This window comes from Oryzias latipes, chromosome 21 (assembly GCF_053564925.1).
Source record: "Oryzias latipes strain Hd-rR chromosome 21, Olatipes_Hd-rR_3.1".
Lineage (NCBI taxonomy): Eukaryota > Metazoa > Chordata > Actinopteri > Beloniformes > Adrianichthyidae > Oryzias > Oryzias latipes.
In genome coordinates this window covers 30,288,423-30,304,234 of record NC_136257.1, presented here as the reverse complement: position 1 = coordinate 30,304,234, position 15,812 = coordinate 30,288,423, and the positions used below count along the sequence as shown (strand labels likewise).

The 15,812-nt window shown below is 42.8% G+C and overlaps 1 protein-coding gene and 1 long non-coding RNA gene across 3 annotated transcripts in view; one reads left to right on the top strand and one right to left on the bottom strand.

Moving 5' to 3' along the window:
- The window catches only part of ttn.2 (titin, tandem duplicate 2), a 198,414-nt gene that overhangs the window by 47,993 nt on the left and 134,609 nt on the right, over nt 1-15,812 (bottom strand). The window contains exons 158-186 of the mRNA XM_078939704.1: nt 15,660-15,811; nt 15,311-15,467; nt 14,935-15,216; nt 14,301-14,600; nt 13,795-14,088; nt 11,638-13,642; nt 10,838-11,525; nt 10,490-10,754; nt 10,032-10,358; nt 9,658-9,942; nt 9,258-9,557; nt 8,862-9,164; nt 8,430-8,705; nt 8,055-8,354; nt 7,678-7,980; nt 6,954-7,253; nt 6,581-6,868; nt 6,196-6,498; nt 5,733-6,035; nt 5,345-5,650; nt 4,806-5,093; nt 4,382-4,672; nt 3,746-4,033; nt 2,843-3,430; nt 2,551-2,655; nt 1,630-1,827; nt 1,194-1,490; nt 520-1,107; nt 108-410 (exon numbers count right to left, since the gene is read on the bottom strand). Coding sequence (XP_078795830.1) covers nt 108-410; nt 520-1,107; nt 1,194-1,490; nt 1,630-1,827; nt 2,551-2,655; nt 2,843-3,430; nt 3,746-4,033; nt 4,382-4,672; nt 4,806-5,093; nt 5,345-5,650; nt 5,733-6,035; nt 6,196-6,498; nt 6,581-6,868; nt 6,954-7,253; nt 7,678-7,980; nt 8,055-8,354; nt 8,430-8,705; nt 8,862-9,164; nt 9,258-9,557; nt 9,658-9,942; nt 10,032-10,358; nt 10,490-10,754; nt 10,838-11,525; nt 11,638-13,642; nt 13,795-14,088; nt 14,301-14,600; nt 14,935-15,216; nt 15,311-15,467; nt 15,660-15,811 — 10,683 coding nt within the window. The remainder of the gene's footprint in view (nt 1-107; nt 411-519; nt 1,108-1,193; nt 1,491-1,629; nt 1,828-2,550; nt 2,656-2,842; nt 3,431-3,745; nt 4,034-4,381; nt 4,673-4,805; nt 5,094-5,344; nt 5,651-5,732; nt 6,036-6,195; nt 6,499-6,580; nt 6,869-6,953; nt 7,254-7,677; nt 7,981-8,054; nt 8,355-8,429; nt 8,706-8,861; nt 9,165-9,257; nt 9,558-9,657; nt 9,943-10,031; nt 10,359-10,489; nt 10,755-10,837; nt 11,526-11,637; nt 13,643-13,794; nt 14,089-14,300; nt 14,601-14,934; nt 15,217-15,310; nt 15,468-15,659; nt 15,812) is intronic.
- The window catches only part of LOC144988781 (uncharacterized), a 43,867-nt gene that overhangs the window by 20,187 nt on the left and 7,868 nt on the right, over nt 1-15,812 (top strand). The gene's annotated exons all lie outside the window — the stretch shown is intronic.

The window sequence follows — 15,812 nt, the reverse complement described above, 5'->3', positions numbered from 1 at the left end:
CAGTTATCTACTTCAAGGAAAACTGAGTGCATTTTCATTTTCTAATTCATATCTAAAAATGCAATTAAAAAAATACAGTTTATAAATACTGTTTAAGTTTTACTTACAAACAATATCTTTTGTCATCACAGGGCGCGATGGCTCACTTGGCTCCCCAAATCCAGCTTTATTTTCAGCAGTGACCCTGAACTCATACTCAACTCCTTCAGTTAGGCCTTGCACCTTAAAGCGGAGGTCAGGGACTGACCTCTTATGGGCTCTCACCCATCTCAGTCCTTTTCTCTCTTTTCTCTCCACAGAATATCCTCTAATGTCACAGCCACCATCATTTGCTGGTCTCTTCCATGAAATAGTGATTGCATTCCTGCTGACATTGTCAATCTCTGGGATTGAGGGTGGACCTGGTGGGCCTGAGGAAAAAAAAATTGTTAACTGCAGCCTCCACACAGTACACAAGTTTATACTTTGGCAAGTAACTGACTTGCTTTTTAACTACATCCTTAATGAATAAAAACTTACCAAAACTATCAACCATTTTGACTGGACCCGATTGGCTTGAGTCTCCGGTGCCATACTGGTTCACAGCTTGCACTCTGAAGATGTATTCATTGCCTTTGATTAGTTTTGCAGCTACATATCTGCAGTCCATAACATTTTCTGCTAGCTTGGTCCACTGTAGGCGGCTAGTCTCTCTCTTTTCAAGGATGTAGGACTTTATAGAGCTTCCTCCATCTTCTTCTGGTGGAAGCCAGGTCAGAGTACACTTCTCTGCTGAAATATTACTTGCTTCAATGGGACCTGGTGGTCCAGGTACATCTAGAACTTTCACTTTAACATGTTCCTCCTTAATACCAAAAGGGTTGCTGGCAGTGATAATGTACTCTCCCGTGTTCTTTCGACTTGCATACTTAATGGCTAGAGTGGAGGTGGTGGGGGTGCTGCTGACAGTGATGATATCAGAGTTCTTGAACTCCCGACCTCCCTTGGACCAGAAAGTAGTTGGGGGAGGTTTTCCAACAATCTTAGAAGCAGAAATCACAATTGTATCTCCAGCCCTGACTGATACACCATCCTTCATGTCTGGGTCAATAGTTATAGATGGAGGCTCTGCCAAGAAAATAAAGACTAAGTTCAGCTATTTGAAATTTACAAGAATGTAGTTATTGCCATATTACTTTTACCATCAAGCTTACCATACTCATCCTTGCAGGTTAGAAACTCAGTACAATCTGAAGGCTCACTGATGGCACCAGCTGCATTCTTTGCCCTTATTCTAAACTGATACTGGGATCCTTCTGATAGGTCAGTGACAGTGAAGGCACAACCCTGAATGTTGACATGGTTGGCCTTTGTCCAGGCCTTGCCATCAGCCTCTAACTTCTCCACCATGTAGCCGATCAGTTTGTAGCCACCATCATATTTGGGAGGTGTCCACATTAGTGTGACTGTATTTCTAGTGACATTAATGACATCTGGTTTTCCAGGAGGATCTGACAGAAATTAGGAAAAGAAGGTATTCAAATATTTTTCAGATTTCTCTTATCATTTGAGCATTATTTCATAGTACAATCAAGAGCACTTTTGATGAATGATTTAAAAAAGGTAAGCATTTAAATGCAGCAAACTCACCAATAGGATCCAGAGCAACCACAGCTTCAGTAACTTTACTTGCTTTTCCAAGGCCAGCCATGTTCAGGGCCATCACCCTGAACTCATATTCTAGTCCCTCTGTCAGCCCAGTAACTCTACATTCCTTCACTCTTAGAGGAGTCTTACTGGCCCGTTTCCACATCAGGCTGTTCCTCTCCTTAAATTCTATGTGATATCCTTAAGGAAAAAAGTCAGAATATGGATTTTTGTTCATTGTTTACTCATACTTATGTATACGTTAGGGGTGTAATGATTAAGTTTAATCAATATTTGTTTCATATCATAGTTTGTGGTTGCTAATACAATTCTCAGTCTAAACTGCTTCATTTTGAACAATCTGGTTGGATTAAATTGCCTGACAAAAAATCGATCCAGGACATCTTTAGCCAAAAATTCAACCAGTGTGACTCAGAGATAAATACCTGGGTACTGAACAGTACTGGTGAAGTTTTCAAGATTCTTTATATTTCGTGCAAGATAATCAAGTGTAAACTAAACGGATGTACAGACAAGCAAGTAAACAAGTATTGATGGAAAATCCATTCTCATTTTAGTTTTATGAAGTTTAGCCCACTGTTGTATCCACATAGGAATAATAAAAACAGAACATTATTAGAACATTACACCAGGTGATGACACTTGGTTGTTTTTATGGTTTAGTGAAAAACCTGCTTTGCCTTAATCCAAATGTTTTTTTTCCCAATATCTATATACTTTTTTCAAATTATTATGTGAAATGATTGAAACGATTTTATAATGGCATAGGTTGATTGAATTTTTTTAACAAGTTGCTTCAGACAGATCAATGCAGTTGGATAGTAGGAATTTAATCAATTCACTGATTACGTGGATAAATTATTACACCCCTGGTACACATTGTTATGCATCACGTTTCAATACCAGTGATAGGGGAGCCACCATTATCCGCGGGATCAGTCCAAATTAGGATTGCTGACTCATGGCGGATGGTTACAATCTGTGGAGGAGCTGGTGCCTCAGGCACGTCTGAAGGATAAAGAGACAAAATAATAATTAGCCAGAAAAACCTAATTTATTCTTCGTAAAAATATTTTAAAGGGCTATTTACTGTTTTGTTTTTTTACAAAGTAAATGACTGTTAAAAGCATTGTACAGTAATTAAACAAGAAACAAGAAAAGGGTTTTGAAATGCAAGCTGCTGAGTTGTACTCACTGAAAGGATGCTGGGCAATGACTGGATCAGACCTCAAATATTCTCCAACCCCATATTTATTCTCAGCGAACACCCTGAAGATGTACTCCACACCATCATGGAGTCTAATCACCCTCATGGTAGTCTTTTGAGTGGCTGAAGCCACTGTGGCCCACTTGTTGTCTGTGGTCCTCCTCTTCTCCACAATGTAATTAGAAACCTCTGCACCTCCATCATCTGTTGGTGGTCCCCATTCCAGAGTAATTCCGTCTGCCGTGATTTCACTGAATTTAATGGGTCCAGTGCAGATACCTGGTTTTCCAACCACTTTTAGCTGGAACTTGCATTCCTTCAAACCTGCACTGTTTTTGGCTACAATTGTGAAAGTGTCGGCATCAGCTCTCTGGCAATCTCGGAGAAGAAGGGTGGTAACGCCAGGAGAGGCCTCCACACACATTCTGCCAGTATCTCCGAGCACCATGTCACCTTTCTTCCAGATGACAGAAGGGTAAGGAATACCAGATACTGGAATATTGATGCGTGTGGTGCTGCCCTCCTTCACAGTGCAGCAGCCATCATGCAGATTACTCAAGTTGCAGTCAGGCAGCACTAAAATCCAGAAAAATGCACACATCAAGAATATGTAAAAACAAGGTGATTTGTAAAATACATTTATACATATTATCCTTTTCAACTACTAAACAATGCGTCCCTATTTACACTCGTTAACAGTAGATGTATTGAATTTTTGTATGTCTTGCAGACTGTTCACACATAAAAGTACAAAATGTAAGCATAAACTTTCTAAATTGATACATACTTTGTGTTTTGATCAACAGCCTCACTAATAAAATCAGAAAATAACAACTACCCATAGCAACCAGCATGCATCTCATTAGGATTACCAGTAATTTGTTTTCTTACCAAACTGGTCCTTGACTACTGCTGTGAGCTCAGTTGGTGGTCCCTCTCCAGACTCATTGAGGGCCTTGATCCTGAATTGGTACTCTTTTCCCTCTGTCAAGTCACCAACTACATATGAGGTGTTTTTGCCCTTCATGATCTGCTTCCATTTTTCCTCGCCTTCATTCTGCTCTAGGATGTATGCGCTAACATGACTTCCACCATCGCTGAGAGGCTTCTTCCATCCCAAGGTGACAGATTCCTTGGTGGTCTTTTGTGCTTTGAAGTCTGTGACTGGACCTGGTCGTTCTACAAAGTAAAAGGGTTAAAAGTTAACAAGACCACGTGCTTTTTTTCCCCTTTAGGTCCACTATGTTACCAGTAAAGACATTTTTAAACATACAAAAGCAAAAATAGAAATGAAATTAATTTTATCGCCATGTCTTTCATCTACCCTATATTTCTCATTAACCTTTATAGGCCATCAAACACAAATTAGGTGATCTGCAAAGATGGGGGACGAAACACCAAATTTTAATCAGAAGGCCGTATTTCCAAGGCAAAAAGGTATCTAGTCTAAGCTACTTCTCTTGTCCCTAAAACTCCTAAATTTGTTTTCTCCAAAGCTGTAAAAAGTTTCTTCCTTGATGGAATTACCTGAAGCTCGGACACTTCCTGCTGTTTCAACCCCTTCTCCAATACCATAGTTGTTTTCAGCCAGCACTCTGAAGCAGTATGCCTGTCCTGACTCAAGGTTGGTAATTCTGAAGGAGGTCTTTGGGCATTCTGTGGTCACACAGGTCCAGGCCTTTCTCTCTGCCAAACGTTTCTCTACAATGTAGTTCTTGACTGGGCTGCCACCATCTATCAGAGGTGGTTCCCAAGTGATGCTGGCATGGGTTTTGGAAGTCTCTTTCACAATTAGGTTTACAGGTGGTCCAGGGGAATCTGAGAGGGAACAGCACAAAATATCTGAGGCTCAAAAGCATACAAATTGACTTGTGATACTAATCTGGTTGTCATAATTTATCTTACTTTATCTTTTATTGAAACCACTTTAGTCGGGATTAAAATATCTTACCATGAACTTTTACTATGATGGTGTAGCTTTTGGATCCACTGCTGTTCTCAAGGGACAGCACATATTTGCCAGCGTCATAACGGTTTACATCCTCAATCATCAGTAGAGTGTCCCAGTCTGATGTCTTGATCAGCAAGCTTTGTCTATCCTTAAGATTGGCGTCTACCTTTGTCCACGTCACCTTTGGCGCTGGCCGTCCCCTCAGTGGGACATAAAGCCTCATTGTGACACCAGCTCGCAGAACCAAAGCCTTTCTCAGGTCAGCATCCAATTCACCCTCTGGAGCAACTGGAGCAGGGATAATAGAATTTTATGCTTAACTTGATTTTATTTAATTCACTTTTTTTCCCTTATGTGTGTGCTTGTTTATTATTTTTTTTAATAAGATTTTTTTAACAGAAGAAGCTCAAATTTGTTTTAGATGTAATTGTTGAAATGCAAGAAAACTTTCTTTTAGTCATAGTTTTTGTTTGCATGTCTTTTTTCATTTCATACACACTGGAAAGGAAGGTTGTGTGTAATATAGTAGGTGAACATACTTAGTATGTCCTTGGGCGTGTGGTTTCCTGGGACCTCGCTGGGTTCACTGTAGCCAATTTTGTTGACAGCAAGGACTCTGAACTGGTACTCAGTGTTGTCCATCAGGCCAGTTACCACAAATTTGGTTGCCTGGAGTTTCTTTGGAACGTTGCACTTAGTCCAGTCCTCAGCATCAACTCGCTTGCACTCCACTAGATATCCAATGATCTCACAGCCGCCATCATAGGCAGGTTTGGTCCAGCTAAGGCTGATGGAGCTCTTGGTAGAGTCCACCACCTTGGGGAATGCAGGTGGGCCAGGAGGATCTGAAAAAAAAAAGAAGTAGGAATTATACATCTGAAGAAAAATAACTTCTTTTTATTTAAGGTTTGAGAACCAAACACTTACAGACAGGGTCGACAGCCAGAGCAGCGTTGGATGCATCACTGGGTTTACCCAAACCAGCCTTGTTTAGAGCGATGACTCTGAACTCGTACTCTGAGCCCTCAGTCAGCTGAACAGCTTTGATTGTTCTGTCAATGACAGGGCGACGGTTCACTTTTGCCCAGGACAGCTCAGTAGCCTCGCGTTTCTCCACCAGGTAACCCAAAATGGGTGCTTTGCCATCATTGGCTGGAGCCTTCCAACTGACAGTCATAGAGTCCTTAGTAATGTTAGTAATGACTGGTGGTTCACATGGTCCTGGAACATCTGATGAATAGAAAAATGTTTCAATTCTTTAGTGTCTGAGAGTTTTTGGTGTTTTTAGAGCTCAACAATTATAAAGATGTTTTTAGGCAGGTTCAGTTCTGTGGTTTTCTTCTAAACAAAACCACATTACAGAAACCCAACCTCAATTGGTCTTTCTTACCATATGGGTTCTTGACCATGACTGCATCAGTCATTCTGGGGTCTCCAACCCCATACTGGTTCTCAGCACTAACTCTGAACTGGTATTCGTGACCCTCAATAAGCTTCTCCACTGAGCAGTCGGTGATGTGGCCATGGATGTTGGAGGTGACCAATGCCCAGTTGGCCCTGCTGGTCTCACGCTTCTCAATGATGTAGTTGGTAATTTCAGATCCGCCATCTGCCAGTGGGGGCTCCCAGCCCAGTTTAATACGGTCAGCAAACACCTTGCTAATTTTCACTGAGGCTGGAGGGCCGGGTTTGTCTGCAAAATAGAGTGAGTGCTTGGCAGCCATGTGTGCATATGGGACATATTTTAAAACTTTGAATAGACAAATCTAACTTACCCAGCACTTTCACTTTAATGGTGGCATACTTAGAGCCATTTGCGTTTTCAGCAGTAATAGTGTAGTCTCCGGTCTCCTTTCGAGTAACTGAGAAAAGCTCCAGCATGTGGACATGTTTTTTCTGGGTCATCTTCATTCCCTCAGCGAGAACCAGAGGTGCTCCATCTTTTTTCCAACTTACTTTGGGCAAAGGCTTGCCAAACACCTCAGCATCAAGGACAACATTCTCTCCAGCTTTGATTACAATCAGGGTCTTCATATTGATGCCAAGTTCAACACGAGGAGGAACTTCGTAAGAAAGAAGAGACAATCAACAACATTTTTCAGATTATGAATTTATCTACATTAATTTTAGAATTGTACAAAGTGTTACCATTTTGTGCAATGACTGGGATGGGGTCAGACAGCTCTGATGGGAGGCTAATGTTTATGGCAGTTTTGGCAATGACTCTAAACTGATACTGTTGACCTTCTTCCAGGCCCGTAACCACATAGCTTTCTGTCTGGATATTCATGCAGTTAGCATTGCAGCGATTCCACTTCTCCTCTGGAAGCTTGGTGTATTCCACATAGTAGCCAATCAGCTTGCTCCCACCATCGTGTTCAGGACGACTCCAGACCAATGAAACTGAATGTTTGGTTACATCCATAGGCTCAGGTTTACCTGGTGGATCTAGATGACAGCAGTGAAAGATTACTTATTACTTATAATTGAAAAAGTAAAAATGATCAAGTTCTGATACCTGTCCGTATGAGCTTTTGTCCCTAAATTCATTAAAAGGGTAATTAAAGAAGTTAATCAACTTTAAGGTAAGCGTGATGCATGATCACTTAGTACCAACTAATTTTTGCTTATGCAGTGCTGTGTGCATGTAGGTGGTGAGAGGCACTGATAAAGGGTGAGTGCTTCTGCTATCAAACAATATAGGCAATAAAACTGCAGTATCTCTAGCAGCTGCATGAAAAATTAAAACAGATTTTAGAACTTGTAAATGAATGTATGAATGTTTGTTTGGCTCCATGAAAATAAAAAACCAAATAGGTCTTTTTAAAGTTTGGTCAATAAAACAAGCGCGAGGAGTTGGGGGGATTCTTACCAACAGCAGTCCTGGCTGTAATCAGATCAGTTTGTTTGCAAGGTTTGCCCTGTCCAGCCAAGTTGAGTGCAGACACTCTAAAGGTGTACTCCAAGCCTTCCATCAGACCTGTGCAAGTGTACTGCAACGCTTTGACAACAGCCTCGTTAGCTTTTACCCACAGAAGACTATTTCTCTCCTTCTTTTCAATACAGTATCCAGTTATGGGGCTACCACCGTCACTGGAGGGGCGCTCCCATGATAGGATGACAAAGTCTTTGAAGATCTTATTGATTTGGAGATTTATGGGTTCACTGGGAGGATCTTTGGGTTAAAAAAAAAGATTATCAGCATTATGTTTGTTATCACTAATTCTGCATTTAGCTGCACAAACTCACCAAATGGATATCTGGCTATGATCTTCTCAGAGTAGACAGGCTGAGAAATGCCAAATCTGTTCTCAGCACGGACCCGGAAACAGTACTCTTTTCCGGGTGTCAGTTTAGTCATTCTAAAGCTCGTCTTGGTGCAAGATGCAGACACTGTGACCCAGTCTCCTTGGCTGATGTCACATTTCTCTACAATATAGTTTGTGATGTTGCTGCCACCATCTTCCTGTGGGGAGTTCCAGAGCAATGTGCAGGCATCTATATCCAACTCTGTGATCTGTAAGGGAGCTTCTGGAGGTCCAGGGATGTCTGAAACATAGTTTGACTTATTAGTTATGGATTAGTGGCATTCGTTTATATGAAGTTTAATCCTGTTCAACTCACCCATGACAATGACTCTGAGGATCTGATTGACCTTGCCTGTACTGTTCTCAGCAGACAGGCTGTAGTATCCGCTGTCCTTTCTGGTCACATTCTTAATGATAAGTGTGCAGGTTGTGGACGTCTTAACCACAGAGAGGCGGTCAGATGTCAACACGTCCTCATTTCCCTGCTTCCATTTACAGACTGGAGGGGGTTTGCCTGCCACAATGGCTTCAACCACCATCTTAGATCCAGCTCTGACTGTCACAATGTCATGCATGATGATCTTTGGAGCCACTGGGAAGAGAAAGAAGGATCAAAGAGTGATCAGACATTTAATATGATTTCAAATTTTCTGTTTTAATAAGTGTGGAAATCTGCACTTGTAAATATCTACTGTTTTAATGATAGATATATGTATGAAGAGTTTTTTTTTTCAGATGCTCTACTCACTGAGCTGTTCCTTGACTTCAAATATTCCCTCCGCCTCTCGGGCCAAGCTCGTTCCTACAGAGTTCCTAGCTGCCACTCTGAATTTATACTTCTGTCCCTCCTTCAGGCCAACCACCACAATTGTTAAATCTTTCACTACGGAGTATGGTGTCCATTTATCTTCAGGTGCACCTTCCTCCTGATAATCAATGAGATAGCCATTAATTTTGGCCCCTCCATCTCTAAGTGGCTTGAGCCAGCCAAGTGTAGCACTGTTCTTAGTGATCTCTAGAACATCCATCTTCTTTGGAGGGTCAGGCTCGCCTGGATAGAACACATGGCAGTGGTTAGAACGATTAGGAAAAGAAAAGCAGAGGAAGTCATTAACAACATGCTACAGTCTTTAGTAACACTTACTGATGGGGTCAACAGCCAAGTAGGATCTAGGAGAGTCTTGAGGAACTCCAATACCATATTTGTTGCAGGCCATAACTCTGAAATAGTATTCAACTCCAGGTGTAAGGTTGGTGACCTTAAAACTGGTCTTTTTCTGGTCTTCACTGCATTTTGTCCAAGTCTTTCTGTCCACCTCCCGTTTCTCTACAATGTAACTGGTGATAGGGCTACCACCATCATTCTCTGGAGGCAACCAGGAAAGTTGAGCTGTTGTCTTAGTGACATCAGTTGCATCTAATCCACCAACAGGACCAGGAGTGTCTGTAAAGAAGTCAATATTAGCTAAGAACTAATGTTTATGTATTTTGCAACTTAGTATTATCTGTATTTCTTTTTCTTTTAAATAAATTCAGTTTCTTACCAAGAACTTTGACACGGACAAACACAGCCTTTTCTCCAGCTGAGTTGGAAAGAGTCAATGAATACTTCCCAGAATCTTCTCTAGTGCTCTCAGGGATGATCAAGAAAGACATTGTGTCGACCTGGTCCACATGACCCCTTCGGACCACATTATCCACTCCCATGCGCTTCCAGGTAACCTTAGGTGCTGGCCTTCCTCTTATGATAGCAAATAGTCTAATTGGACAGCCAGCCCTGACAGCAAGCCCTTTCCTCAAGCTGGCATCCAGTTCAATTTCTGGAGCCTCTGTTACCATGAAAACACAAAACATTATAAGAATTTTGCCAACATTTACAACAATGTGAAAACAGAGATTACATTCTGTGAAGTCTCACCCAGAATCTCCTTGGGGGCCACTGCTTCCCTCAGGTAGGCATGGCGTCCCCAGCCAACTTGGTTTTGTGCAGACACCTTAAACTCATATTCCTGCGTCTCATCCAACTCTCCAATCGTGAACTCTGTGAGCACTAATGGGCCATGGGTATCAATCCTTTTCCAGCCCTCAGAGGGCTTCTCGGGGTCCGCTTCACTTTTCAGCCTCAGATCCAGGCTGTAGCAAATGATTGGTGCGCCACCATCATAAATAGGCTTTGACCAGGAAAGGGTGATAGAAGTTTTAGTGCTGTCTGAAACTTTCAGGAATGCAGGGGGGCCAGGTGGTTCTGAGAAGTAGAAAATAACTTATTATAGAACTAAAGTAATGGATAAGGCACAAGTTCTATGAAAATTTTTATAAAATGACTTTGTCACAAAGCATCTGTAAACCTAGCCCTGCCATTAAGTGTAAACTCACCGATGGGATCTTTGGCTGCCACAGGTCTGCATGGTTTGCTTGGATCCCCAAGACCAACCTCATTTTCAGCTTTTACTCTGAACTGGTATTCATGGTTTGGAATAAGATTAGTAACTTTCATCCGTCTCTCTGAAATAGGGCTTTTGGTGCAAGCCACCCAGCGCACTGCCCTCTTCTCTTTCCTCTCCAGGATATAGCCAGTGATGGATTTTCCTCCATCATTCTCAGGAGGAGCCCAAACCACTGTCATTTCATCCTTACTGACCTAGATTAAAAAAATGTTTTTACCCACTTTGGTTTCAGAGCAATTGTGAGTATGAATACAATCTCAGTGAAATAGATGCTTACCTTTGTAACCTCAGGGGCATCAGGAGGTCCAGGTCTATTGAATTGTGTCCTCACAGTTACAGGTTTGCTCTCAGTGGCAGGGCCAGTTCCCATTTTATTCTCTGCCCTCACCCTGAAGATGTACTCATTGCCCTCCACCAGGTGAGTAACATTGCAGTATGGTGTAACTACAGAGGCAGAGTATGTAGACCAGACCATCCTCCTAGTCTCGCACTTTTCTAATATGTAGCTGTCCACCTCACATCCTCCATCATCCTCAGGACCATCCCACACTACTCTGCATTTGTCAGCTCCAATACCAGTAACTCTCAAGTTACGTACAGGCCCAGGGACATCATGGACATTGACGTTAGCATATGCTGTAAAAGTACCAGCAGCATTGGTAGCAGTAATGATATACTTTCCAGTGTCTGTGCGTCTAGATTTTGTCAAAAGGAATTTGGAGTAGTCTGGACCAGTTTCATAACTCAGTCTGGGGTTGTCTCCCACAGCCTTGTCCTTTGTCCATTTCACCTCAGGTTGGGGTTTTCCTCTCAGGGCAGCCTCCATCCGGACAGACTCTCCAGCCTTCACAGTCACAGTTCCAGCCACCTTAAGATCAATGACTGGCTTCTGGAGGTCCTCTTTTACCACTATATCAGCAAGTTTCACCCAAGCACTCTCTCCTCCTTCATTCACAGTCTGAACCCTGGATGAGAACATTTCAATTAGCATTATCGAAAGGATCTACAAGCATTATATTCTGCATTTAAACCAACATACAAAAACAACTATTTTAGTGTAATCTTTCAAAAACCAACCTGAAAGTATATGTCTGGTTTTCCACACATTTGTCCGCCAAGAAGAAAGTGTCAGTCAATGGACTTGTGTTAAGCTTCTGCCACTCTTCTGCATCTTTAGTTTTGGACTCAATATTGTAATGGAGGTTGGGGCTGCCACCATCATAGTCAGGCTTTCTCCATCTCAAGTAGACAAAGTTTTTGCCAATTTCTGTGGCTCTGAAGTTTTCTGGCTCACCTGGCTTTTCAATGCGGTCAACAGCCAGAGTAGGAGTCTTGGTTTCCACACTGGGTCCAGGTCCTATTTTATTGGCAGCACACACGCGGAAGAAGTATTCATGGCCTTCCATCAATTTGGCTTTAATCTTGCGATTTGTGCAGTTGGAAGAGATCATGGACCACATGCTAATACTGGGCTCACGGCATTCTACAATGTAATGGGTAATCTCAGATCCACCATTGTCCAGAGGTACGTCCCAGTTGATCATGCATGAGTCCTTGGTGACGTAGGTCGTGTGCAAGTTCTGGCAGTGACTTGGTCTGTCTAATACATTTACTACAATGGTGCAGGAAGCTTCTCCACCTTCATTTGAAGCTTTCAGGGTGTATTTGCCATGATCAGCTCTTGTTGCTTCTTTTATTTTCAGGTGAACGACAGGGAAATTCTGAGTGATGGTCACACGTTTGCTGTTTTCTAAAACTGTCTCCTCCTTTGACCAAATGACCTCAGCATCCGGGCGAGCCTTGATGTAACCAGTGATGTTGATGTTGTGGCCAACGCGAACAGTTACTCGCTCGCGACAAGCTGCGTCCATTTCGATCTCGGGAGGGATAAGAATGTCCTGAGCAACAATAGAGTCCGGAATTTCTTTGGCCTCTCCATCACCGACCATGTTGGATGCATATACTCTAAACTTGTATGCCACGCCCTCTTCTAGACCCTTTACTTGATAAGCACATAACTTGATAAAGTCATCAAGATTTACTTTTTTCCATTCCTCTGCATCACCCTTCCTCATCTCCACAGTGTAGCCAAGGATAGGGCTACCTCCGTCTTTAGAAGGTTTGGTCCACACCAGATCCGCAGTGGTTTTGCTGTAATCCTTAATTTTGGGGTTGATCGGAGGACGTGGAACTGTGATGGGTCGGCAGGGTTTACATGGGTCCGAAATAGGAGAGGGGCCACTATAGCCAGCAATATTCTCAGCAAACACTCTAAACTCATACTCATTTCCCTCAAAGAGACCAAGGACTCTGTATCGCAAATCTTTGCAAGGTATTCTGTTAACACGTATCCACTTGCCTCCCTTATGTCTGCGCTCAATTAAATAACCAGTAATCTGGCTGCCACCATCTGCCAGAGGCATAGTCCAGCCAACTGTAACACTGTCCTCTGAGAGATCATATGACTGTGGTTTACCAGGTGGGCTTGGTGGCATAAAACTGTGCTCAGCAACAGTGGGTTTACTTTCCAGTGGAGCCCCAACCCCCATCTTGTTCTCAGCACGAATGCGAACCACATACTCTGCTCCTCTCTGCAGACGGGTGATTTTTAGCTCTGTGCCAAGGCTTCCAGAGCTAACACCTCCCCAGGTCTCCTTGTTGGACTCCCTTTTATCAACAATGTAGTTGGTGATGGGACTTCCACCATCCTCCTTGGGAGGGCGCCATTCAATAGTCATGGAGTCTGGTGTGACCTCCAGGATATTAACTGGTCCAATGGGAGCTGCAGGGACATCCAAGACTGTAACATTCAGGCCAACAGTCTTGGACCCGGCTGCATTGGACACAGTGAGTAGGTAGGTTCCAGTGTGGTTCCTAGTACATTCGTTAATACTGAGTATGGTGGAGAAGTTATCAGTGTCGATCTTGATGTTGCCCTCACTAGTGATCTCCTCTCCTTCAATAGACCACTTAGCAGTGGGGACAGGGATTCCTCTCATTATAGCTGGGAGCCTGATAGTTGTGCCGGCCTTCACAATGATGCCTTCAATTAGCTTAGCATCTACTTCAATGACTGGAGACACTGTAAACATAGAGAAAATGATTAATAGTCTAAAGAATTTATTCTATAAGTGCAAATATTTGAAATGGCGTATTTAAGTGTAACCTAATCCAAGTATTACATAATTTGTTAGGTTTAAGAGTCTGGAGAAATGATGAAAATATGTTTTCTACCTAGTTTCTCTTGACAAAGAATGGGCACTGTGGTGTCAGGTCTGCTGAGGCCGATGGCATTCTCCGCTCTCACTCTGAAGCGGTAGGTCTTTCCCTCTTCCAGGCCAGTCACATGACTCTCAGGTATGCTCACAGTCTTCCACTCATCCCAATTCTTTGCTCCTTCTTCTTGGTACTCGACCAGGAAGCCTGTAATCTCACTTCCTCCATTGCGATCTGGCCAATTCCAAACAAGCCATACCTCTGTTTTATCCACATCAGAATGGTGCAGATCTTTAGGAGGACCAGGAGGGACTAGAAGAATGAAAGTAAACACAAGTGAGTCGGCAAAACAACAATTTTAAATCAAAAAATCAATATGTATTTTTGACAGACTGTTTTGAGAAGGCGAATGAGTAAAGATGAGGACATTTTTAACTTTGCTTTTTCCTTTTAAAACTTTTCCCCCTTTTTTAAATAATGAATCTTAAAAGCCTGAATACACTTATAATTATGCCTTTACTTACATAGTGGGTTCATTGCCTTAATAGCTTTTGGTGTTTCAGTGTATTCGCTGCGTCCATAAATGTTTTCAGCAGCAACTCTGAACACGTAGGAGGTGCCCTCCATCAGGTGCTTCAGCATCATGCTGCGCTTCTTAGATGTGGAACACACAGGGACCCACTGTGTGGAAGCTGTGTCTTTCTTCTCAACCACAAAATTTGTGATGCGTGAACCGCCATTATCCTCCGGGTCTTTCCAGGACAGGTAAGCAGAGTCACTCCTGACATCAGACACCCGGAGGTGCTGAATTGGACCAGGTTTATCTAAACATAACACAAAAGATACAAAAATATCAGGAGTTAGTATGAATTTTGTGCATTCTGGCCGTGGTGCAGCGGTAAGGCGGTCGACCCACAATCGTAAGATTGCCCATGTGTCAAAGTGTCCTTGGGCAAGACATTGAACCCTCTGGTGGAAGGTTGGCACCAGTGATTGACAGCGGAGCTGCCACTAGTGTGAATGTGTGTGTGAATGGGTGAATGGGACTGTGACTGTAAAGCGCTTTGGGCCTTCGAGGAAGGCAGAAAAACCCTGTATAAGTATACGCCATGTACCATTTACCATTGACAAAACATGCAAATGTAACGTAGCGCTTACCAAGAACCAGCACTGTGCAAGTGACAGTCTTAGACCCAGCTGGGTTTTCCACAGTCAGTGTGTAGTCACCACAGTCATCACGATTGCAGAATCTCATCTCCAGCTTGGTGCCTGACTGGTTGGTCTCGATGTCAGCCCTAGTTGGAACGTCTGCATCGTTCTTTTTCCAAATGACCTTGGGGAACGGGGCACCCTTAATGGTGGCCATGAGAGTGATGTGAGTTCCCGCCATTGCCTTCACCTCACGGGTCATTCCAGCATCCAGAATCAACTCAGGAGGTTCTGTCATAAGATTTGTTGAAAGCACATTTAAAACAAAGCACTATATTGCTTAATATCATATGTGAGTCTGGACAGAACTCAAATAAAAACTTACCAAGTCTTTCTTGTGCTCTGATTGGCTCCTTCACATTGGCAGGATCAGACTCTCCTGCAGCGTTGACAGCAAGGACTCTGAAGCGGTACAGAGCACCGTCCTCCAGATTGATCATTTTGAATTGTGTATCCTGGCAGGAGTCAGGAGTCTGGTTTGCCTGTTGACAGAAGAAAAACAATTTACTTAGACAAGAACACATTGCATCATAACTGAGCTTGACCGATGCAGTAAGGAACCCACTGTTACTGCAACAATTTGGTGTTAATATTACGCCAAAAGATACAATGCTTCTTACTCAAACCTAAAGAGTAAATCTTGTGCATCACAAATAAAACCATAGCGACCTCACCTTGTGCCATTCTTCCTCTCCGGCTTTCTGGAACTCCAGCAAATACCCAAAGATCTTTCCTCTTCCAGTGTCTGTGGGTGGCTCCCAGAACAAAGTCACAGACTCCTTGCTGAAGTCAATGGCTCTGAGGTTCACAGGAGGGCTGGGTTTCAC